Source organism: Condylura cristata, unplaced genomic scaffold (genome assembly GCF_000260355.1).
Source record: "Condylura cristata isolate star-nosed mole 26May11 unplaced genomic scaffold, ConCri1.0 scaffold00013, whole genome shotgun sequence".
NCBI lineage: Eukaryota > Metazoa > Chordata > Mammalia > Eulipotyphla > Talpidae > Condylura > Condylura cristata.
This window is the reverse complement of record NW_004567114.1, coordinates 50,675,776-50,695,852: the sequence shown is the minus strand read 5'-3', so window position 1 is coordinate 50,695,852 and position 20,077 is coordinate 50,675,776. Positions and strand designations below refer to the sequence as shown.

The following is a 20,077-nucleotide window of genomic DNA, read 5'->3' as shown; positions in this document are numbered from 1 at the left end:
AAAGTATTTCTCTGGCCAATAACATAAGGATGAAATTAAGGCTGGCATGATGTTCACTTATTAGAAATGACAGGATAATTTAGGGAGGGCTCCCCTGCCATCATAAGTAACAGTTAAAGAAAAAATATTTATTGAGTAATTGTCAGCAGAAGTTATAATAATCTTATTATGCTTGCCTGAGAATAATCAAGAATGAAAAATATATGGAAGTGCCCATGGGACACAATTTTGAACTTTTACCTCTTAAAACAAGCATCTTGAGGGCCCTCCCTGGTGGTACAGGGGTTAGGACACTGCACTGCAAGCTGGTCACAGCCGCTTCAGTGCAAGCTCAATCCCCGACCCCTGAGGTGACCCACATGGCGCAGCAGACCCCTCCTGATCGCCCGCTGTTCCCCTCAGCCTGTTCTGCTCCCCACTCTGTCTCTGGTGAATCCTCTCGCTGCCCCTATACCTCTGGCCTGTACCCCAGTTCTGTATAAATAAATGTTAAAAAAACCCAAACATCTTGAATTATTCATAGTAACAGTAGTATTTTCCTAAAAATTTACAAGAAAGATTTTATTAACTTTAAAACAGGAACAAGTTTATTTACCAAGTGCAGGATTTCACTAACCCAAAGTCACTTCAGAGCCAAAACTTAATTGTAAGTCTTTTTTTTTTTTTAAAGATTTATTTATTTATGCATACAGAACTGGGGTACAGAGGAGAAGGGGCAGTGAGAGGATTCACCAAAGACAGAGTGGGGAGCTGAACAGGCCGACTTATGAAGTACACTGCTGAGGGGAGCAGCAGGCAGGTTAGGAGAGGTCTGCATGCAAGTGGTCACCTCCTGGGATGGGGATCGAACTCATGCTGAAGTGGCTTTAGCTTCTTAGTGCTGTGCTTTAACCTGCTGCGCCACCAGGGAGGGCCAACATTGTAAATCTTATAAAATCTGTACACCAGAATAGATGAATATTCAATTCCTACCTGGCAAGAGTTAAGAATGGAATAATGGAACAGAATGTACATAATAATAATCACTCCAGAAAAACACTAGACAAAATATACTGATAAAACCCTGGAGAATTAGGGCAAAAATTTTGTGACTCATTCTTTCTAAGACAGTAAGACAGCAGAACTAGGGATTCTGTTTTCCCAGAAGAGAAGCAAGATATGTAGCAGTAACACAGCTCTAAATAACTGGCACTTCATTCACCATTCATTCATTCACATGTTTATTACTTTTCAGATACTGCATTAGCTATAAATAGGCAAATATTATGGTCTAAGGCACATACCTTCATAGGTTTCAGGAGGTAATAAAATTAAAAGTTCATAAAGTCTTTGTCTATAAACTACTGATGGCATTCTCAAAGGACTTCCGTATGTTTTTAATATTGAAGAAAGCCTTCAAACAAAAGGGAAAGTATATCTTAATTGTGTATGTTATTTAACAATCTAAAAATATTAAACCAGTTGATTTATCAATACAAATTAGCTATATATATTATTAATGAAAGTTAGTGATGCTTTTAATTATTTAATAACTTGTGATTATAAATTTCGTAAGGATTATGAGTGCCACACATGGAAGTCATTCTGCTATTTTTCCTATTACACTTGGTAATACACAACTATAAATCTAGCTCAGATTTCAAAGATCATATGTATTTTGATTAGAAATGGAAACCAATTTCTAAAATTTACAGGTCGAAGTTTATAAGCTCAAAAGTCTAGAATGTAAAAAATAAGCCAAAACAGTTAACAAACAAGAAATAAAAATAAAGAAAAATCTAAGTCTGTCAGAAACTTGATTTGGAATGTCATCAACAAAAAAAGCAAAATCAAAGAACAAATTCTCTTTCAATAAAGCACAAGCTGAACCATACTTTTTTGAAAGTTCCATTCAAAAGATCTTTTTAGCTTTTTTTTTTTTTAATATTCTTTCTTTATTTTCATGTTCTCTTTAAAGGTCAAAAGTACAAAATAATACACACAAGTCTTAGGAAAACAAAAGGCCACTGAAGAAATAAGAAAATGAAAGGGGAACTCATACAACAGAAATAGGAAGACATCAAAGTATAAAAGAGAAAAAATCAAAAGAAAGACAAACTAAAAATCCAGAAAAAATCCAAAACAAAATGCTAAAAATATTTTGATAATTATTTTAAATATTATTGGGTTATAATTCACCAATTAAAAGATACAGAGTAGCTGAACAGGCCAGAATACAAAATGTAACTTATTGCTATCTACAGGAAACTCATCTTTTAGATCTATAGACAAAAAATAGACTTAAAATAAAAAGTTGGCAGATATTTTACAAGCAAGTGACAATTAACTGAAAAAGACAATGCAGCCACACTTAGATGAAATAAAAAGGATACTATCATATATTAACTAAGGGGTTAACACAGAAAATTATCACATATATATGTACTAAATAATGATCACTAAAACAACTCCATGAAATTTCAAAATACTTAGAATTGAGAAAATATGAACAGTACATACTAACATTTTCAGCATCTCGAACTTTGAGGGAATATATAATCTTAGCTTAAATTAGGAGAACTAAGATAAATTCAATGAACTAATTATTCAAATTAAGGGGTTAGAAAAAGAACAAGAACTCAAGAAAGCAGAAAGAAGATAATAATTAATGAAACAGAAAAATTCAACCAAAGCAGTTATTCTCTGCAGATTAATAAAGTAGATGCATCCTAATGAAATGAAACAGGAAAAACAAAAGAAAGGCATAATGAAAACTCATCAGAGATGGAGTAGGGTTTACAAGTAAAGCAGAGATTTTTTAAAAGAGTAAGAATAAAAAACACTGGAAAGGGAACTGGGGAAAAATTCTTGGAAAAAACTTTCCAGATTTGATTTAAACAAAGAAATAAAACCAACCTTCCAAAACTAGACCACCAATACTCAAAAACAACTAAAGAAATGGAATGTATGTAGCTAGAAAAAATATGACCAGAAAGAAAATACCTGGTCAGACAGACAGCTAGTTGCTAACACAATTTCATGAGACAGTTTTCCATTTTTACACATTTCTCCACAGAACTTGATGAAACATTCACCTAGTTCATTCTGTAAGGCTAGTAAAATTTTGATGAAAATATGGCAAGGGCAGTGCAAGAAAATTAAAGGAAGTGGATCAAAGGATAGTCACATATACTATTTGTAGACATATCAAAGAATTTTGGAAAATAATACAATTTTTTTGATAGGAGGGTCAATATTCTATTGTATTTTCACATAATATACTGAAATCAAAATAAAAAAATGTACACATAGATGAAGGTTAGAAATACAATGCCAAGTAAAGAAGTAAGTTTCACAAGCAGTATACCATTTGCCTAATAAAAACCAAACAATGTCATATTTAGAGAAACAGATATATGTAACACTACCCTACTTAAAAACATAAGGGAATGATAGCTATTAAATTCAAGATAGTAACAACATCTAAAAGAAGGTAGATAGAATACTCCTAAAGAGGAACACATGGATAACTTCAACAATATTATTAATATTTTAGTTCAGGAGTACCTTAATCTGGACCATTTTTTGTTTTTTAAATATTTATATATTTATATATATTTTTATTTTGAAATTATAAAAGAAAAATGTGGAACACAGCACCATCATTTATTTACAGATTCTCTACGACTGCTGTTGAGCTACAACAACTTACAGGAGTATGTGCAGCAGAGACTGTATGGCCTACAAAACCTAAAATATTTATTTTATCTGGTCCTTCACTACAAATATTTACTAATCTCTCTTCTAGTTGTCAATAAGTGTTTATCATATTTTATAAGACAAGTCCTAAATATAGTTTTCTGTATATGTAAAATGGTATGTCATTATATATTTTTAAAAAATATTTTCTCTAAATAATACATTTTATTAACTTGGAAATTGTAAGCCCTAGTGACATGTATTTGCTTTTTCCTGTCATCTCATATATGTATAAATAAAATGTATTATAAAATATAAACAAAAACTGAAACTTTTTAACAAGCATCTGGTTCTTATGAACACAGAACAGTACAGACAAACCAATGAATAGCATACCTGAAAAGGTTCACAGGTTTAATATTTAATTTCTTGGTTAAGTCTGACTGTATTGAAGTAACTTTCCTTCCCTTTCAGTATATATTTTCTTTCAAGATCTTAGAGTACACAAGAAGTCACAAAACTGTTTCCCTTTCTCTGCAAAAGGAAAATTATTCACTACCAACAGAAATGCAGCCTACTGTTAATACACTTTAAAATGTATTACAATATCAGAGGATAATTGAGTGCTATTATAAAATTTTATCAAATTGAAATAGTGGACCCTTACCGGGTTAGCAAATCCACAGCACAAGGAAGTGGTGGAAGAAGATGCTGAATTACTTCTTCAGTAAGGAGATCACCACAATGGGAAACAAAGCTCTTGATAGCTGGAGGAAAAAAACAAACAGATTTTACTAAGTAGAGTGTAATGCACCAAGGAAAAAGGTCAATAAAGGTACAGTATTTGCATAATATATTTTATTGGAGGAATAAAGAAATGTACTAAAATAGAGAAATTCTTGATACTGTAACGAGAGAGCTAGTGTTTTATACATCTATAAAAAAAATAATTAAAAACACTTCCTAGGCTAAAAGAGACCAACAATCAAGCTAATACAATGTTCTGAAAGTTTATATAGTCCTCCAGCTCAGAAGTACAAGAATTTAACCCTCAAGTTTACTAGTTCTACACTAGTTCTGCAGAACATACTAACTTTTCAATCTGCATGTTAGTTTTATAGACATTACCTGAGTACAGAAGTTTTTATAAGTAATTATTCTATGTAGAATAAAATATTTTAAAGTAACCTGAATTTCAGTATTATATCCAAAATGGCTTTCCTTATAAAGAGTAAAAATGCCATGAATAAACAAACAAAACAAAATCAATGCTTCCATGTCCTTTCAGGAATTCGACCTTTCTTAGTTCACATTTTTATGGTGGGTACCATTCTTAATTGTCAACAGATTATAAAGGGATATAACTTTCATATATAAAAAACTAAATGGAAACCATGCTTATTCAATGCTAATTAAATCCATCCCTAGAATTTCTATAAAGAATATATGCTTAATTAAGACAAAGCTATTTTGATATAATTCAACTAGATTGCACCTATCAATAGTAAAACATGTTATTATCCTAAGAATTAGATCATTCTTCAGTTATTATCATCAACTAATCAATTATGTTCAATTGCAAAAGTCATTGGCAACATATTTTTCACTCATACATTAAATAGAACATACAAATATGGATACAAATAAAGAGTAAGGTACATCCGAGGAAAGAAAGAGAAGATTAAATTCAACATACCACAGAGTGCTCCCGCTCGTCCTTCCAAGGTTACCTGCCATGTAAATGAATCTCCTCGACTCTTTTCTGTTTCTAAATCTTTAGGAGATATTGGAAAGACACATTTCCACAATAGCAGAACTCGAGCGAGGTGGTGACTCACCACTGCAGGACCTGGAATTTATTCAACTTGTCACTTGTAAAAGAACCAACTAATCTTTAAAATCTTATTAAGTAGGAACTTCCTCTTTTTAAATATTTTCACGAACTACTCCAACTCTCTGTTTCTTTTTTTACCATCTGATGTCAAAATATATACCATTAAATGAATTACTATGTGAAGGTGCTGGAGTACACAGAAGTAAAGCAAGGAACTAACAATAGGGTCTGCATTTTTTTTTTTTTTTAAAAAAGGATTTATTTACTTATGTATACAGAACTGGAGTACAGGCCAGAGGTACAGGGGTGGTGAGAGGATTCACCAGAGACAGAGTGGGGAGCAGACAGGCTGAATGATGAAATACACTGCTGAGGGGAGCAGCAGGCGGGTCAGGAGAGGTCTGCCACGCCATGTGGGTCACCTCCGGGGCAGGGATCGAACTCGTGCTGAAGTGGCTTTAAGCTTCTTAGTGCTATGCTTTAACCCTCTGCGCCACCAGGGAGGGCCCAATAGGGTCTGCATCTTAAGTGTTAGCTCTTTCACTACTGCTGTGATCAAAGACATAGTTTCTTTATCTGTAAAGTGAGGCTTCTATCACCTGGCACTGCTTCTCTCAAAGGGTTTGTCAGATCTAAATGACAGAAAGAACTTTAAAGTACTCTGAAAAATTGCAATGTACCACATAAAAGTAAGATACTACTATTCTAGTAACAAATAACTTTGCACCTTGAGAATAACTTTTGATGGCAACTTGTTCCAGGTCAACAATTAGATGTGATTCATACAGCTGAATGCAATTCTTTAAAAAAAAAATTCAGATCAATGACATTTATGAACTGGGGGTTCATAAAGCCAGTAAAGAAAGGCAGTGTACAATACTATTTTACTTGATGACAATAGAAATTAAGAAAAAAGAAAAGTTTAAAAACCAAAAACTTACAGCTATTTTCTACCCAGGTAATTCTCTTTAACATTCTCCTAGAAAAAAGTCCTCCTTATTTCTAGGAGAAACATTTTCTGCTGTTTCATTTATTTTTTTCCTTTCTGTAGCATGGAAGCATGGCACTGGGTTCTGAAAGAAGACTATTTTGGTGTCATCCACTTAGTTACTACATAAACTTGAATAAATTACTTAACCTTTTTGTGCCTCAGTTTCCTCATCTATAAAAGGGAATAATAGTATTAAACCTTGTTGGACAGTTTGAGTTTTATATAAAGAACAATGCTTGACTCATGATAAACATCTATGTAATGTTTGATATGCAATTATCATTCAAAATTTTTCTTACTTGCATATGAAGAGAAGAGCCTATAGGCGAAATGAAAGGGCAATTACAAGTCAAACTTTTTTTTAGTAAGTTTATTATGAACATGCAATAAAATATTGCATCTTTTTTTTTTATTTGCTGAGAAAGACTTTTGTAGTATTTTTTCAAGGGAATGAACTTCCTTAAAAATTTCTGTTCATTTAAATATTGCATTTATTAAGTAATTTCCCCCTTTAACTTGCCAAGACTATTACTACAGTATAGCAGATGTGAAACACCCAATCAAAAGCAAATAAAGTTGACCACATTATTTTCATCCCACTGTAAAGTGGTGTCAACAAGTATTTCCTTTAAAGGGGCCAAAGAGTACCCATTTTTTGCATTGAAGGTCATTGAATCTGTGGCGGAATTTTTCAACTCTACCACTGTAATGCTTAAAAGCCATAGATAACATGTAAACATATGCATGTGGATGTACTTGAATAAAACTACGTGAACAATGAAAAACTGACTTTCAGGTAATTCTCAAGTGCGACAAAATATTTTTTTCCCTCAACCATCCTTAATATACAGGCTGTCTAAATCAGGCAGCCAGCCAGATTTGGTCCCTAGGCTAAACCTTGTTCTAGTCCAGTAAATCTTTTTAATCATCTAAAGAATATTGCTTTAGGTGGTTTTTCATTTATTTATGATTGCTTATTTTATTTTATTTTTTTAAAGATTTATTTATTTGTGCATACAGAACTGGGGTACAGGCCAGAGGCTCAGGGGCAGCGAGAGGCCCCACCAGAGACAGAGTGGGGAACAGAACAGGCAGATCAACGAAGTACACTGCTGAGGGGAGCAGCGGGCGGGCCAGGAGAGGTCTGCCACGCCATGTGGTCTCCTCCGGGGCAGGCGGGAATCGAACTCATGCGGAAGCGGCCTTAGATTCTCAGTGCTGTGCTTTAACCCGCTGCGCCACCAGGGAGGGCCCTGCTTATTTTATTTTTAATTTCTACTAGATTAATTTACTTCCTAGGCATCAAAATTAATTACTGATCAAATTCAGCCAGTTTTATATTCTAGCAATATATCAGAAGAGTGTAAGAAATGTAATTAAGACAGACCTAATGATAAGATAATAAAATTAGTTGAAAGTGACAGGATTTAAATATTATAGTCATGGCAGTAAAATAATTACTGATTTTTAATAAATATGATTTCAATTAGTCCTATACCCTTCAATGTATCTTCTTATTGGACCTGCTAATTCACAGGACAATTACAGAATTGGAGTCAAAGACCATGGTATGTTTTCTTGCTTATCCTTACATTGTAAAGAACTTTTTATCTGAAAATGGATGTGAATGATTTTTGAAAAATCACAGTCATTCAGAATTAAGTCTGAAGGATGACCAAATTAGCTTATCCTATTTAGGATCATTGGTCAAAGAGAATTTCAAGCAGAATATCTAAAAATGTTTTAAGCAATGGAGTAAGTATATGACTTTCTAAGGTCTCTACCAAAAGAAAAAGACTTGTGTGATATTTAAATTGTGGAACACATTAAAAGTAAGTCTCATTAAGTAATATATTAGGCTATCTTACATACAAAAGACACACAATGTGGATATATAAAATCTTCCACAAGTCTTACCTAATGTCTAAAAAGACATTTCTTCAAAGAGGAAACGCAAATGGCCAACTGTTATAAAAAATTTTCTACATCATTTGTAATCAGGGGAAGGCAAATCAAAATTACAATGCAGTATCACCTTACACCAGTGAGAATGACTCATATTAAAAGAACTAGCAATAACAAATATTGGTGAGGATGTGGAGAAAAAGGAATACCAATGAAAATTGGTCTAGCCACTATGGAAAGCTGTGGGGAAGTTCCTTAAACTACTAAAAATGGAGGTTCCATATGATCCAACAATTCCACTCCTAGGTATCTACCCAAAGGACAAAAAAAAATTAATTCAAAGGACACCTGCACCCCTCTGTTTACTGTAGCACTGTTTACAATAGGTAACCTATGGAAATAATCCAAATGCCCAAAAACAGATGACTGGATAAAGAAGAAGTGGTGTATATACACAATGGAATTATTGCTCAGCAATCAAAAAAGATGAACTCATGCTGTTTGCAGGAATGTGGATGGAGCTGGAAGGGATCATGCTTAGTGCAGTAAGCCAGAAAGAAAAAGAAAAAGAAAAAATATATATATCTGTTGGTTACAGGAATGTAGAGGAGCCAAAAAAGGGATCAGGAAAAAAAAGTAATTATAATAAATTGAAAATCAAAATCAACAGGCAGCTATAAATCTAAGACATTTTGCAAGGAAGGAAGGTGGAGTAGGATCAAAACAGGGAGGAAAGAGTACAAAGGACGATGGTGATGAACTGGTGGCCAGATTACACAGGGACTATACCTGAGACAACAAAGCACCCACTCTACAAAAATGAAGAATGATATAAAAAAATATTTAAAAAAACCTTACCTAACGTCATCAGAGCAGTAATCAATAACCATCCAGCTTGTGTGCGCTGTGCTGAAAGACGACTATTTTGTGTAGCAGAACATAGCAAGTCCTCTGCTAAAGTCATAATAATCTATTCATGTATAGAAAAACAGGTTAAAAATAAAATCCATCTCTTTATAGGCTTCTGGACAAAATGACAAAAATAATAATCTCTTGAAAAATTAACTCATTGTTTTTTCTTATAACAATGTAAGTGATAAAGGATTTTCACATAGCGCTACCACAGGACAATGTCATGCAGAACTATACAAAAATTAAGTTTTTTAAGAATGGTATATTAGACTGTACACAGCAACCCTAAAATTCTTTGAGAAATACATAGGATAATACAATATGACTGTTCAAGTTTGGTTGTATAAAATTTGAATTTGTTTTCAATTTTAAGATCTTAGCTCTATGGTTATCGAAGAAAATTTCATTAAAGGACTCTCCCTTTTTAAAATTGGTAACTTCCTCAAGTTGAAGAGCTTCTGTACAGCAAAAGAGACATTACAAAAAACAGATGACCCACTGACTGGGAAAAACATTTCTTACACAATACTAATGATAAAGGGTTGATCACAAAGCTATACAAAGAACTGATGAAACTCAACAAAAGTAAACAATACCATCAAAAAATGGGCAGAAGAAATAAAAAGACACTTCTGCGAAGAGGAAATGCTGATGGCCAACAGGCTTATGAAAAAATGTTCAACATCACTTGTAATAAGGGAGATGCAAATTTAAACCACAATGAGATACCACCTCACACGAGTGAGAATGACACATCTTAAAACAACCAGCAACAGTGTTGGCAAGGATGTGAAGAGAAAGGAACTCTCCTGCACTGCTGGTGAGAATGTAAACTAGGTTTCTCAAACTGCTAAAAATGGTGCTTCCATATGACCCGGCAATCCCACCCCTAGGTATCTATCCAAAATACACAAAACCATTACTCAAAAAGATACCTGCACCCCCATGTTTACAATAGGAAAACATGGAATCAACCCAAATGCCCAAAAGTAGATGAATGGATTAAAAAGATGTACATATCTACAATGGAATATTACTCAGCAATCAAAAAATGATAAACTCATCCCTTTTGCAGCAACATGGATGGAGCTGGAAGGGATCATACTTAGTGAAATAAGCCAGAAAGAAAAGGAAAAATTCCGGATGGTTTCACATTTTACAGGGGTGGAGGGGTAAAAGGGAATAAAAATGGGGGTGGGGGAAGTGCACGGGACTATGATGATGGCACATGGGTAAATTGGTGATGGGAAGCCCACAGAGATTACAACTGAGATGGAAAAGGGCACAAAATGATGTAAAAACATACTATTATAATATAAAAAAGAAAGAAAAAAATTTTTGACAACTTCCTTGTTTTTTTTTTTTTGGTATGGCAAATAATCCAGGCTGATGTTGTTGATTTCCTGTCCCAGGCTTAGAATCACCATTTTTTCAAGGAACCTTGATTGCTTTATGGTTGGAAATGGTATTTGGAGTCATAATGAGGAAACCAGAGGTTTCCTTACTATTGGGATGTCACTGCCTTTAGTTTTTTCCTCTGGACAGAATGAGGACATAAGTAAGCATTTTTGAAAAAATTGGTATTATAAATTCATTCAATATTTTAAAATTCATTCAGTATTTTAAATTCAAGTTTAACATATGTGGTTTTTATTTAACTTTCTTGATTCTATAGCTGTAGCTTTTTTAATAAGTAAAATCCAGATTCCTAAAAACATTAATGTAAACTAATTTCAAAACAATAGCACCATGCTATCACTAACATTATCAAATTTAAGATTTCTTTTGAAGCTCTGTTTGTCCTTCACAGTGCAAATTTATATATATATTTTATAGTAGAGCTATATAGGTAGCAAAACAAAATCTTCAAAAATAATAACTATATGCAGATACTTCTAAGCAAAAGTACAGAAAGCACTCCTATTCAAAAAGTGTGCTTAAGAAAATTTTAAACCATCCTTTCTTTTTCATAGCCATTTTGTTGATATTATTTAATATTTAAATAGTAGTACAGCTGGTTGCTTAGAAATTTATCCTTGCATGGTTCTGCCTGAGTGATACATAAGTCAAAATAATGCTTTTAGAGAAAACTTGAAATTATTAGATTTGGAAAATGAAATAATTACCTTGCCCTTTCCATGAGGAATTCCTAAAGGACAATGTTTTACTGCTCCCAACAAAGCTGCCACAGCAAAACTAAAGCCAGTAACTGCTTCTGGTGAAGACTTAAGTACAGTCAACCGCTCAAGGCAACGGTCTAAGAGGGGTGTTAGGTAAGACGGTGATGCTACAGCAATGCAGTGTAAACACCAAGCTGCTGCCAGTCGGACTGAAATGCTAGGATGAAGAGTAACGGAAATGACACTGTCTAGAATGCCTAGAAGGACAGAAAAGCAAATGATAACTTAGCTACAGAAGAACCTTAGTAATAACATAGATAAGTATTCACACAGATATAAAATATATTATCTGTATTAAAAATGAAATCAGACTTTAAAATATTGATACATAATTATTAATAATCTTGTGTAAGAATTACTTCTACTGATGCAGCTCATGAAAACTGGCTTTAATGAAATCAGCATATAAAGTAAAATTTTTAGTTTCCTAAATAAACCATTGTTTTGTTTCCTTTTATCTTGAGATCATTGTTAATTTAGGCTAAAAAGTAAAAATTATCAATAAACAACAGAAAAATAAAAATTATCAACAAACAACAGAACAGCTCTTTAACAAGAGCTCTAATGTGCTTAATCCTCATTTTTTAAAAAATCTCTGTAGAACTTTTATCGACATAATTAGTATACTTCATATCTACTATATTGTTCCTATCTGAAAGTATTAAATGATATCAAGGCTTCACTGGTCCTCAGTGGGTTACCAACTATGAAGACACTGGAGTACCACTACCTTAAGAGGAATGTTTACACTTGCTCTAATTCAACATACAAATTCATCAAAATAGGTAACAATTTAGTCAAATGCTACTTAAATGTTATGTGTACTAAGACAAATACCTTGCAAATTAACAATGTAAAGTTGCAGTCAGTAATACATATATGACAGTTAAAGGACAAAGCTATTAAAAATGATTTTAAAAATCAAATAAAGAAAACCCACCACAAATGACCACAATACTGTATGATGCTACTTATACGAAATGTCCACAATAAGCAAAACCATAGAGACAGAAAGTAAATCAGTGGCATCGTGGGCTAACCAAAGGCAAAATGGGGAGTGACTGTTAATTGGTACAGGATTTCTAGGGGTAATGAAAACATTGTGGAACTCGACATTTCTGGTGACTGTACAAGTCTGCATGCAATATACTAAAACTTCTAAATTGCATTTCTGAAAGTATGAACTTCAGGATATGTAAATTATTTCTCAAAGCAGTTAAATAAATTTCAGAAAGAGGAAGAAAAGAGAGACATCTGGAAACTGAGGAAGTGAACTGTTTGTACAGATACAGAAACTGTTTTCACTGCAGATGAGAGGTAAGAGTTAGGGTTAATGTCTGCTTTTCCAGGCTATGTTAAGTAACTCCAGGAAGGGGAGTTGGAGGTAGGAAAAACCTCTAATTAAAAAAGCAAAAAAAAAAAAAAAGGCAAAAAAAGGTATTCGGACAAGTCATAAAAACAGATACCTGCACTTGAATCCTGTAGTAAAGGTGCAGCTGTGGTACCAAGATTGTGTATGAGGTTTCCAAGTTCTTGTAAAGCACACACCAACATATGCTGGCTGGCTGTGACATCTGTGGAACCAAGTCGGGTTTCCAAATTACCATCACCCATTGCAGCATCTGATAAAAATATAAGAATTAGCCATGCATCACTATTTTATTAAATTGCATTCGTTAGAAGCAGAAAAGTATAAAGACAAAGATTAACACTGACACTTGATCTATATAAAACTCTTCAGGCAGTAACTGAAATATTAATAGGGACTTACATCAATAAAGAACTGAACTAACGTAACTTACTAAGTTCAAGCAACCTAATCATAGATCCTTTATTCTCCTTTAGCAATGGCACTGAGAAAGAGAACTCATGGAATACTAAAGAACATTTTCTAGAAAAGCATAAAGGACTTAGTAGTACTAGGATGAACTATTACAAAAGTTGACAATGTGTCAACTTTTATAGAGAAGATAATGGATTTTAAGGAACTACTATCACCAGTCTTTGAGATTTGAAGTAGTTTCACTTGGTAGTTATTACCGGTTTGTCTCATCTATATACTAATTACTTTACCCTGAAAAAAGTGATGTCTATTAAACAAGTTTTGTATTAAGATAATAATATACCAGTCTAGCTCTTCTAAAGGTATAATTACTTGAGGCATTGCTAAAACAATTGTCTTAGAAGATCCATACCCACGACTTTCTTTAACTTCCAGATAGCCTGGCAAATATCCTTGGCAGCAGCAATCTGAGCCTTTTCTCCAAGAAGGCCTCCGATAGTAGTTCGAAGGATAAATGAAACACATCGGCGACCACAGACAGCATCAGTCTGAATTTGAGTGGCTTTAGGGTGTGACTGTGACACAAGGCTTAGGATATGAGAAAGAAATACAGCAAAATTTTTCTCTAACCATGTTCCACCTAGTGTTGAAATAAATACCACATATGCCTGAAAAGGAAAAGGAGTTTTATTTTCAAAGTGAAATTATTTCAAGTCCATATTAATATTTTCTCTTTATATAGTGAAAAAAAGATTCATTTTTTTCTAAGCTTACTTAATTTATAGTCACTTTAGCTATATAAACATACATAAATACTATATAAATATAGTACTGTTTCATTTGTTTATTAAACCAAAATGGAAGTTGGCAGACTTTAACTGAGACTTCATTTATGCTGTCCATTTTATTTTTGTCCTACTGTTTAAAGTTTCAGGATAGTCAAATTAATTAATATTTAAAATGTATGTCTTTTTTTTTTTTTAAACAAAGAAATCAGGTTCTTTAACAGTCTGAACAAGAAAACTAAATTCAAACATCTGAATACATTGTAACTATTAACTATGTTCTAGTGGCTTAACTCTTAAGAGAATTTTAGTTCTAGAAACCTGAATGGAAGGTTTATAGTGATGACTCACTGTTCTTTATTTTCATGAATGTTAATGGTATGTCTTACCGCAGAGAGACACAAATAATTGTTTTCTATGTAATATGTTTTTCAGAAACACATATTTTACAATTAACAGGGATATCTTATATTTTCATGAAGTCTAATAAGCAGTATAAAACAATGAGAACACATGCAAATTTAGAAAAATACATATTTGCTTTAACCTGTAATGTCATTCAAGAAAAAACACAGAGACCTCTATATTGTAGGTTCTAAAATAGTTTCCCCAGAATTTAGCTTTTAAATTTTGTTTGGGGCCGAAATATTAAAGTGGATTATATGCTAGAATCTTTATTAGGAGTCAAAACCATATAAAATGGAAATACAACATAGCCTATACTGAACAATACGAACCTAAAAGCTTAAATTTGTACAGTACAAGCACATAACACAATGGAAAACATCAAAACACAAGACACATGAAACCCTAGAAACAATCAAAAATTGCTGTTTGAGTTTCAAAGTAAATAAACAAAAATCTTCCATTATTAGGAATTAAAAACACATTGTAAGTAGTAGTCTAGTTGATTTTGTTTGAGGTACATAAAGTACTCTGACTTGTAATCTAGTTTTGGCCTCCCATATCTATTTATAAACTTAAGAGCATAAGTGATCACCTTACCTAGAATCATTTCTGACTGGAGTCAGATACTAAAACATTCATTATATGCCAATAAGAATCACATTTAGATGTTGAGTTATAATTCTAACCTGAGTAACTCCAACTCGAACATCCCTACTGACTGAACTGGTTCCTTTTAGCATATCACCACTGGCTCGAAGGAATCCTGAGCTCCCACGAAGAAACCCTGTTCCTAGTAATTCAAGAACTTCCTCCAAAGATACTCTGCGAATACTTTGACGTGAGGCTGCTATAACAAAGAAAAATGTGATTTGCATTTTTAGACTAAATTTTTTATCTTGATTTGCATGATTCTGATCAGTGTACTAGTAGAAACAAATTACAATTCCAAAGAAAATGAAAATTTTACAGGACATTACAAATATTAATACACAAAATGTAAGGCCTCCCTGGTGGCATAAGGGGTTAAGCCTCAGCACCATCAAGCTATCACTAGCCAATGCAGCACAAGTTTGATCCCCAGCTAGGGAGCTGACCCACATGATGCAGCAGACTCTTCTGGCTAGTCCACTACTTCCCTCAGCAGTGTATTTCAACACATCTGCCTGTTCTGTACCCCACTCTGTGCCTGGTGAATCCTCTCATCCCCTGTACCTCTGGCCTATACCCCAGTTCTTGTATGCATGAATAAAAATAAATCTTTTTAGGACCTCCCTGGTGGCGCAGAGGGTTAAAGCACAGCACTGAGAAGCTAAAGCCACTTCCGCATGAGTTTGATTCCCACCTGCCCCGGAGGTGACCACGTGGTGTGGCAGACCTCTCCTGACCCACCTGTTGCTCCCCTCATCAAACTTTCATACAAGAATGCACCGAGGATTCCTGCCTCTAAAAAGTAGTACTATATTGATTACAAAAAACGGTCACTGTCTAAAGGGTCTTCCTTCTATATTTGTTGACATTACACCATAAACATGAGCTTTCCTTTCTTTATTTAGTTATCTTCAGTATGTTCACTTCTTTTTTTTGTTTCATAGGTCATAATCCATTTCTGTCGTTATTAATTTTGATTCTGTCTTGGATTGGACAAGTGGTAGTTTCCTTGAAAAGTTGGCTAGTGGAGCTCCTTTTTTTTTTTTTAGAGATTTATTTATTTATGCATATAGAACTGGGGTACAGGCCAGAGGTGCAAGGGCTGTTAGTGGATTGACCAAAGACAGAGAGGGGTGCAGAAATCGATGAGGTACACTGAGAGCAATGGGCAGGTCAGGAGAGGTCTGCTGTGCCATGTGGATCACCTCCGGGGTGGGGATCGAACTCATGCTGAAGTGGCTTTAGCTTCTTAGTGCTGTGCTTTAACATGCTGCGCCACCAGTGAGGGCCTATCATTTTAATTTTTACTTCATAACCTTTACATATTGTTGAGTGCACAAAGTCCCACTGTGTTAGCTTTCCAAACTGATTACGCAGTATGTTGCTAACTATTAGTCTTAAAAAAAAAAAAAATATCATTGAGGTCATTTCAGTTATACAAAAATAACTCAGTTACACTGCAAACTAGAACTTACAGATGGCAAGATGATATAATTTCCAACAATAGAGCAGGAAACATTTTTTCTTTTAAAAGGTTTTTTTTGGGGGGGGAATAGAAGAACTAGGGTGTAGGCCAAAGTATGAGGGGTGAGCAGATTCACCAGAGAAAAGAGTAAGAAGCAGAACAGGTGGATTTACTAAAATACACTGCCAAGAGGAGCAGTGGCTAAGACAGGAACGGTCTGCTGCACCATATGTGGGTTAGTTCTGGCCAGGGATAGCACTCTGGCTCTTGTGGTGATAGTAATGAGACTTTACCCCTAGGCCACCAGAAAGCTCTCAGTTAGCATTTTTTTTTAGTGTGGGTGAAACTGTTCTGATTAGAAAATGGTGGTAATAAAAATGTGCTTTTACAGGGAAGTATACATTTAAATGTTACTCACATTGTTAGGCAAGTATACATTTTAATTTTTCTTTAACTGTTAGTGTCAGAGATAAATGATATATTGACAATTAAGCAATTTACATTTCCAAGAGGATTTAAATAAGTCTTTTAATTTCAACTTCTTACAAAGCCTAAGATTTAATTCTTAAATGTCGTAATTTTTTTTCTCCTAGCTTGGGATTCTTTTTTTTTTTGATGGCATTTTCCTCTTCTAATTCACCTCCACCCCCTAAATGTCTTTTGAAGTATGAGATTAGAAGAACCACAAAAAATTTAAAACTCTTACTATAAATTTTAAATTTGTGAACCTTAATTAGAGAATGAGGGGATTATATAACTTGCTAGTGTTTGTTGCCAGATTGTTCTGATGTTATACTCCCTGTACTGTCATCTGTGGCTGAAAAACACTAGCTGTAGAAAAAGCCAGAATCCTCCTTTATTAACAATTACCATTTCTAAAGTGATGGTATCCCAAAAACTATCTGTTTCTGCCTGATATAGATCCTGGCTGGGCACACTCCTGTAACCGGGGTGTCTGTGCTGCTCAGCTGCGGGGATGGAGCCCTCAGTGTCTTTGGGGTACGGGTACCCCAAAGAGAGGAAGTGAGAACAGTGGCCTGAAGGGAGATGGACACAGTCGAGGAAGTAAAAATGCCAAGTCTACAGCCCTGCCTGCTGTGGGCGTCATGCCCCGGACTGGGCGGCGGCTTCTAAGGTGGTGCCTGGGGTCCAGTCTGTAGCTGCCACGGGGGTCCTGGAGGTGATAGAGAGGACAGGGGTAGGGGCCTTCCCAGTCTCAGGGAAGGATGTTGTTAACTGAGAATTGTTTGGGTTTTATGTATATTATAGAACAAAAGCATACACATGCTATCATTTTCAAAACCACCCCATCCTTAATACTAACTAGAATATACAAACAGGAAGAACAACACAAAGCAACTTGTCCAAACATAGTAAACTTCAAGTTCTGATGTTTGGAATTCTTTACACCATTCATCTATTGTAATAAATAGAAAACTGCAAGACAAGTGCATGTAATCAGATACAGACCTCTTCAAAAACCATTCTCAGGATTTTAGATCACATCTTTTATTGAACAACACTGCATATTTTACTTTTTCTTAAAGAAGGCCATAAGGGAAAACAAAAAAAGACCATAACATAAAAGAAGATAATGATTGAGCAAAGCACATTCACCACAAGTTTTCTTTCCTCCTCAAATTTTAACTGAGTTGTTTGAAAATGAAATCTTGGATCTACATCAATGTTTTAAACTAAAATTGATTTATATTCTGCCTCTTTCAAAAGCAGTGAAAAGCGATAATGTATACTAGCTAAATAAACTAGGGGAAAAAGTCAAAGATATTCTGAAAATAATGATATAAACTTACCTGCTCCTGAATGTTTAGAAATTAAAGCTTTAGCTAATATGGTGCCTAGTAGCTTTGAAACTGAAATCCGCACATCATAACTGGAACCTTCAAAGGATTTAAAACATAATGTGGCCACACTATCCAAATCTGTACTCCACATAAAGATGGCCTCATTCTGAAGTTCAAGGAGACACTATTCAATTGGAATAAAAAAATTAATGAATAGCAAATTGCTAGCTCAGCTCATGTAAGTTATACAAACTATCAAGATAACAAAAATTAAACACAAAGTATATAAATTATGATTTCAGAGACAACAAATTAATACTTATTAAGTAATAAAAGCTATACTATATACAGCTTTGTGTCCATACAGGGTTAGGAAGGCCCATTTCTAACTCAGCAGGTTATAAAAAATGCCTTCAAAATCACTATTTTGGTTATGAACAATTATGAGAGTAATTTCAACATTTATTGCACTGTCTAATCAACTACATATTTAAGAGCAGCATAAAAACAAGACAACATGTCTTTTGCAGCAACTTGGATGGAGCTGGAAAAGATCATGCTTAGTGAGATAAGCCAGAAAGAGAAAGAAAAATACCGGATGGTTTCACTCATAGCAGGAATATAATGTACCAGGCGAGAAAATAACAAAAACAATGAACAACCATATACCAGAGACATTTTGCGGGGATGGAGTGGGGAATGGGATCAAAAACGAGGGCGTGGGGAGGGAAGTGCACGGGATTATGGTGATAGCACACGGGTGACTTGGTGATGGGAAACCCACGGGGATTACAATTGAGGTGGAAAAAAAAATGTACAAAATGATGTAAAAATAAACTGTTGTAAAATTTTAAAAAACATATAAATTTTAGTTTATACCATTACAGAGAGGAAGCACAGCAGAGTGGGACGAATACTGGAAACCTGAACCTGTCACCTTCCAATAACATATTTCAACTATTTGAAACATAGTAGGGGACTTCATATAAACTTCTGGGCCTCAGTTTCAACTTTTAACATGAGATAGTTAATCCTGGTTGACTACCAAGATTAGCAGCTCTAAGATCATGTAGCTAGCTATTCCTAGTGTTTTTACAAGGATAAACTGTCTACACTTTCTTTACACCAATTTTTTAAAAGTCTACTTTCTTAAGACTATTTTACCTTTGCAGCAGCACAACGAACAGCCATGGACCTATCTGTTAAGCACGATCTAGCAGCTTTATAAACATCTCTGTGACAAGGTGTCGCAGCAGTTCCTAGCCCGTTCAGTATGTTTTGCAGACTCAGCATAATCTCATAACGACCTTGAGACTACCAAAGAGAAAAGAAAAAATTTAAGTAAGGAAAAGTTCACTGTAAAGAACAGCAGTAAAATGGCCCTCCCTGGTGGCGCAGCGGTTTAAAACACTGCACTAAGAAGCTAAAGCCACTTCCGCATGAGTTTGATTCCCGCCTGTCCTGGAGGTGACCACATGGTATGGTAGAACTCTCCTGACCCGCCCGCTGCTCCCCTCAGCAGTGCACTTCATGGATCTGCCTGTTCTGCTCCCCACTCTGTCTCTGGTGAAGCCTTTCGCAGGCCTGTACCCTAGTTCTGTATGTGCAAATAAATAAATCTTTAAAAAAAAAAAAAACAGCAGTAAGCACTGAAATTTTGCTTATTTGAGAGAAATGTTCAGATTT

At 34.5% G+C, this 20,077-nt stretch overlaps 1 protein-coding gene across 2 annotated transcripts in view; it reads right to left on the bottom strand.

Moving 5' to 3' along the window:
* The window catches only part of HEATR5A (HEAT repeat containing 5A), an 80,532-nt gene that overhangs the window by 39,104 nt on the left and 21,351 nt on the right, over positions 1–20,077 (bottom strand). For both annotated transcript variants that reach the window (XM_012724646.1, XM_012724647.1), the window contains exons 6-15: positions 19,556–19,705; positions 18,401–18,575; positions 15,163–15,323; positions 13,696–13,951; positions 12,967–13,122; positions 11,447–11,697; positions 9,267–9,378; positions 5,375–5,527; positions 4,346–4,445; positions 1,284–1,393 (exon numbers count right to left, since the gene is read on the bottom strand). In XM_012724646.1, the coding sequence (XP_012580100.1) occupies positions 1,284–1,393; positions 4,346–4,445; positions 5,375–5,527; positions 9,267–9,378; positions 11,447–11,697; positions 12,967–13,122; positions 13,696–13,951; positions 15,163–15,323; positions 18,401–18,575; positions 19,556–19,705 (1,624 nt within the window). The remainder of the gene's footprint in view (positions 1–1,283; positions 1,394–4,345; positions 4,446–5,374; positions 5,528–9,266; positions 9,379–11,446; positions 11,698–12,966; positions 13,123–13,695; positions 13,952–15,162; positions 15,324–18,400; positions 18,576–19,555; positions 19,706–20,077) is intronic.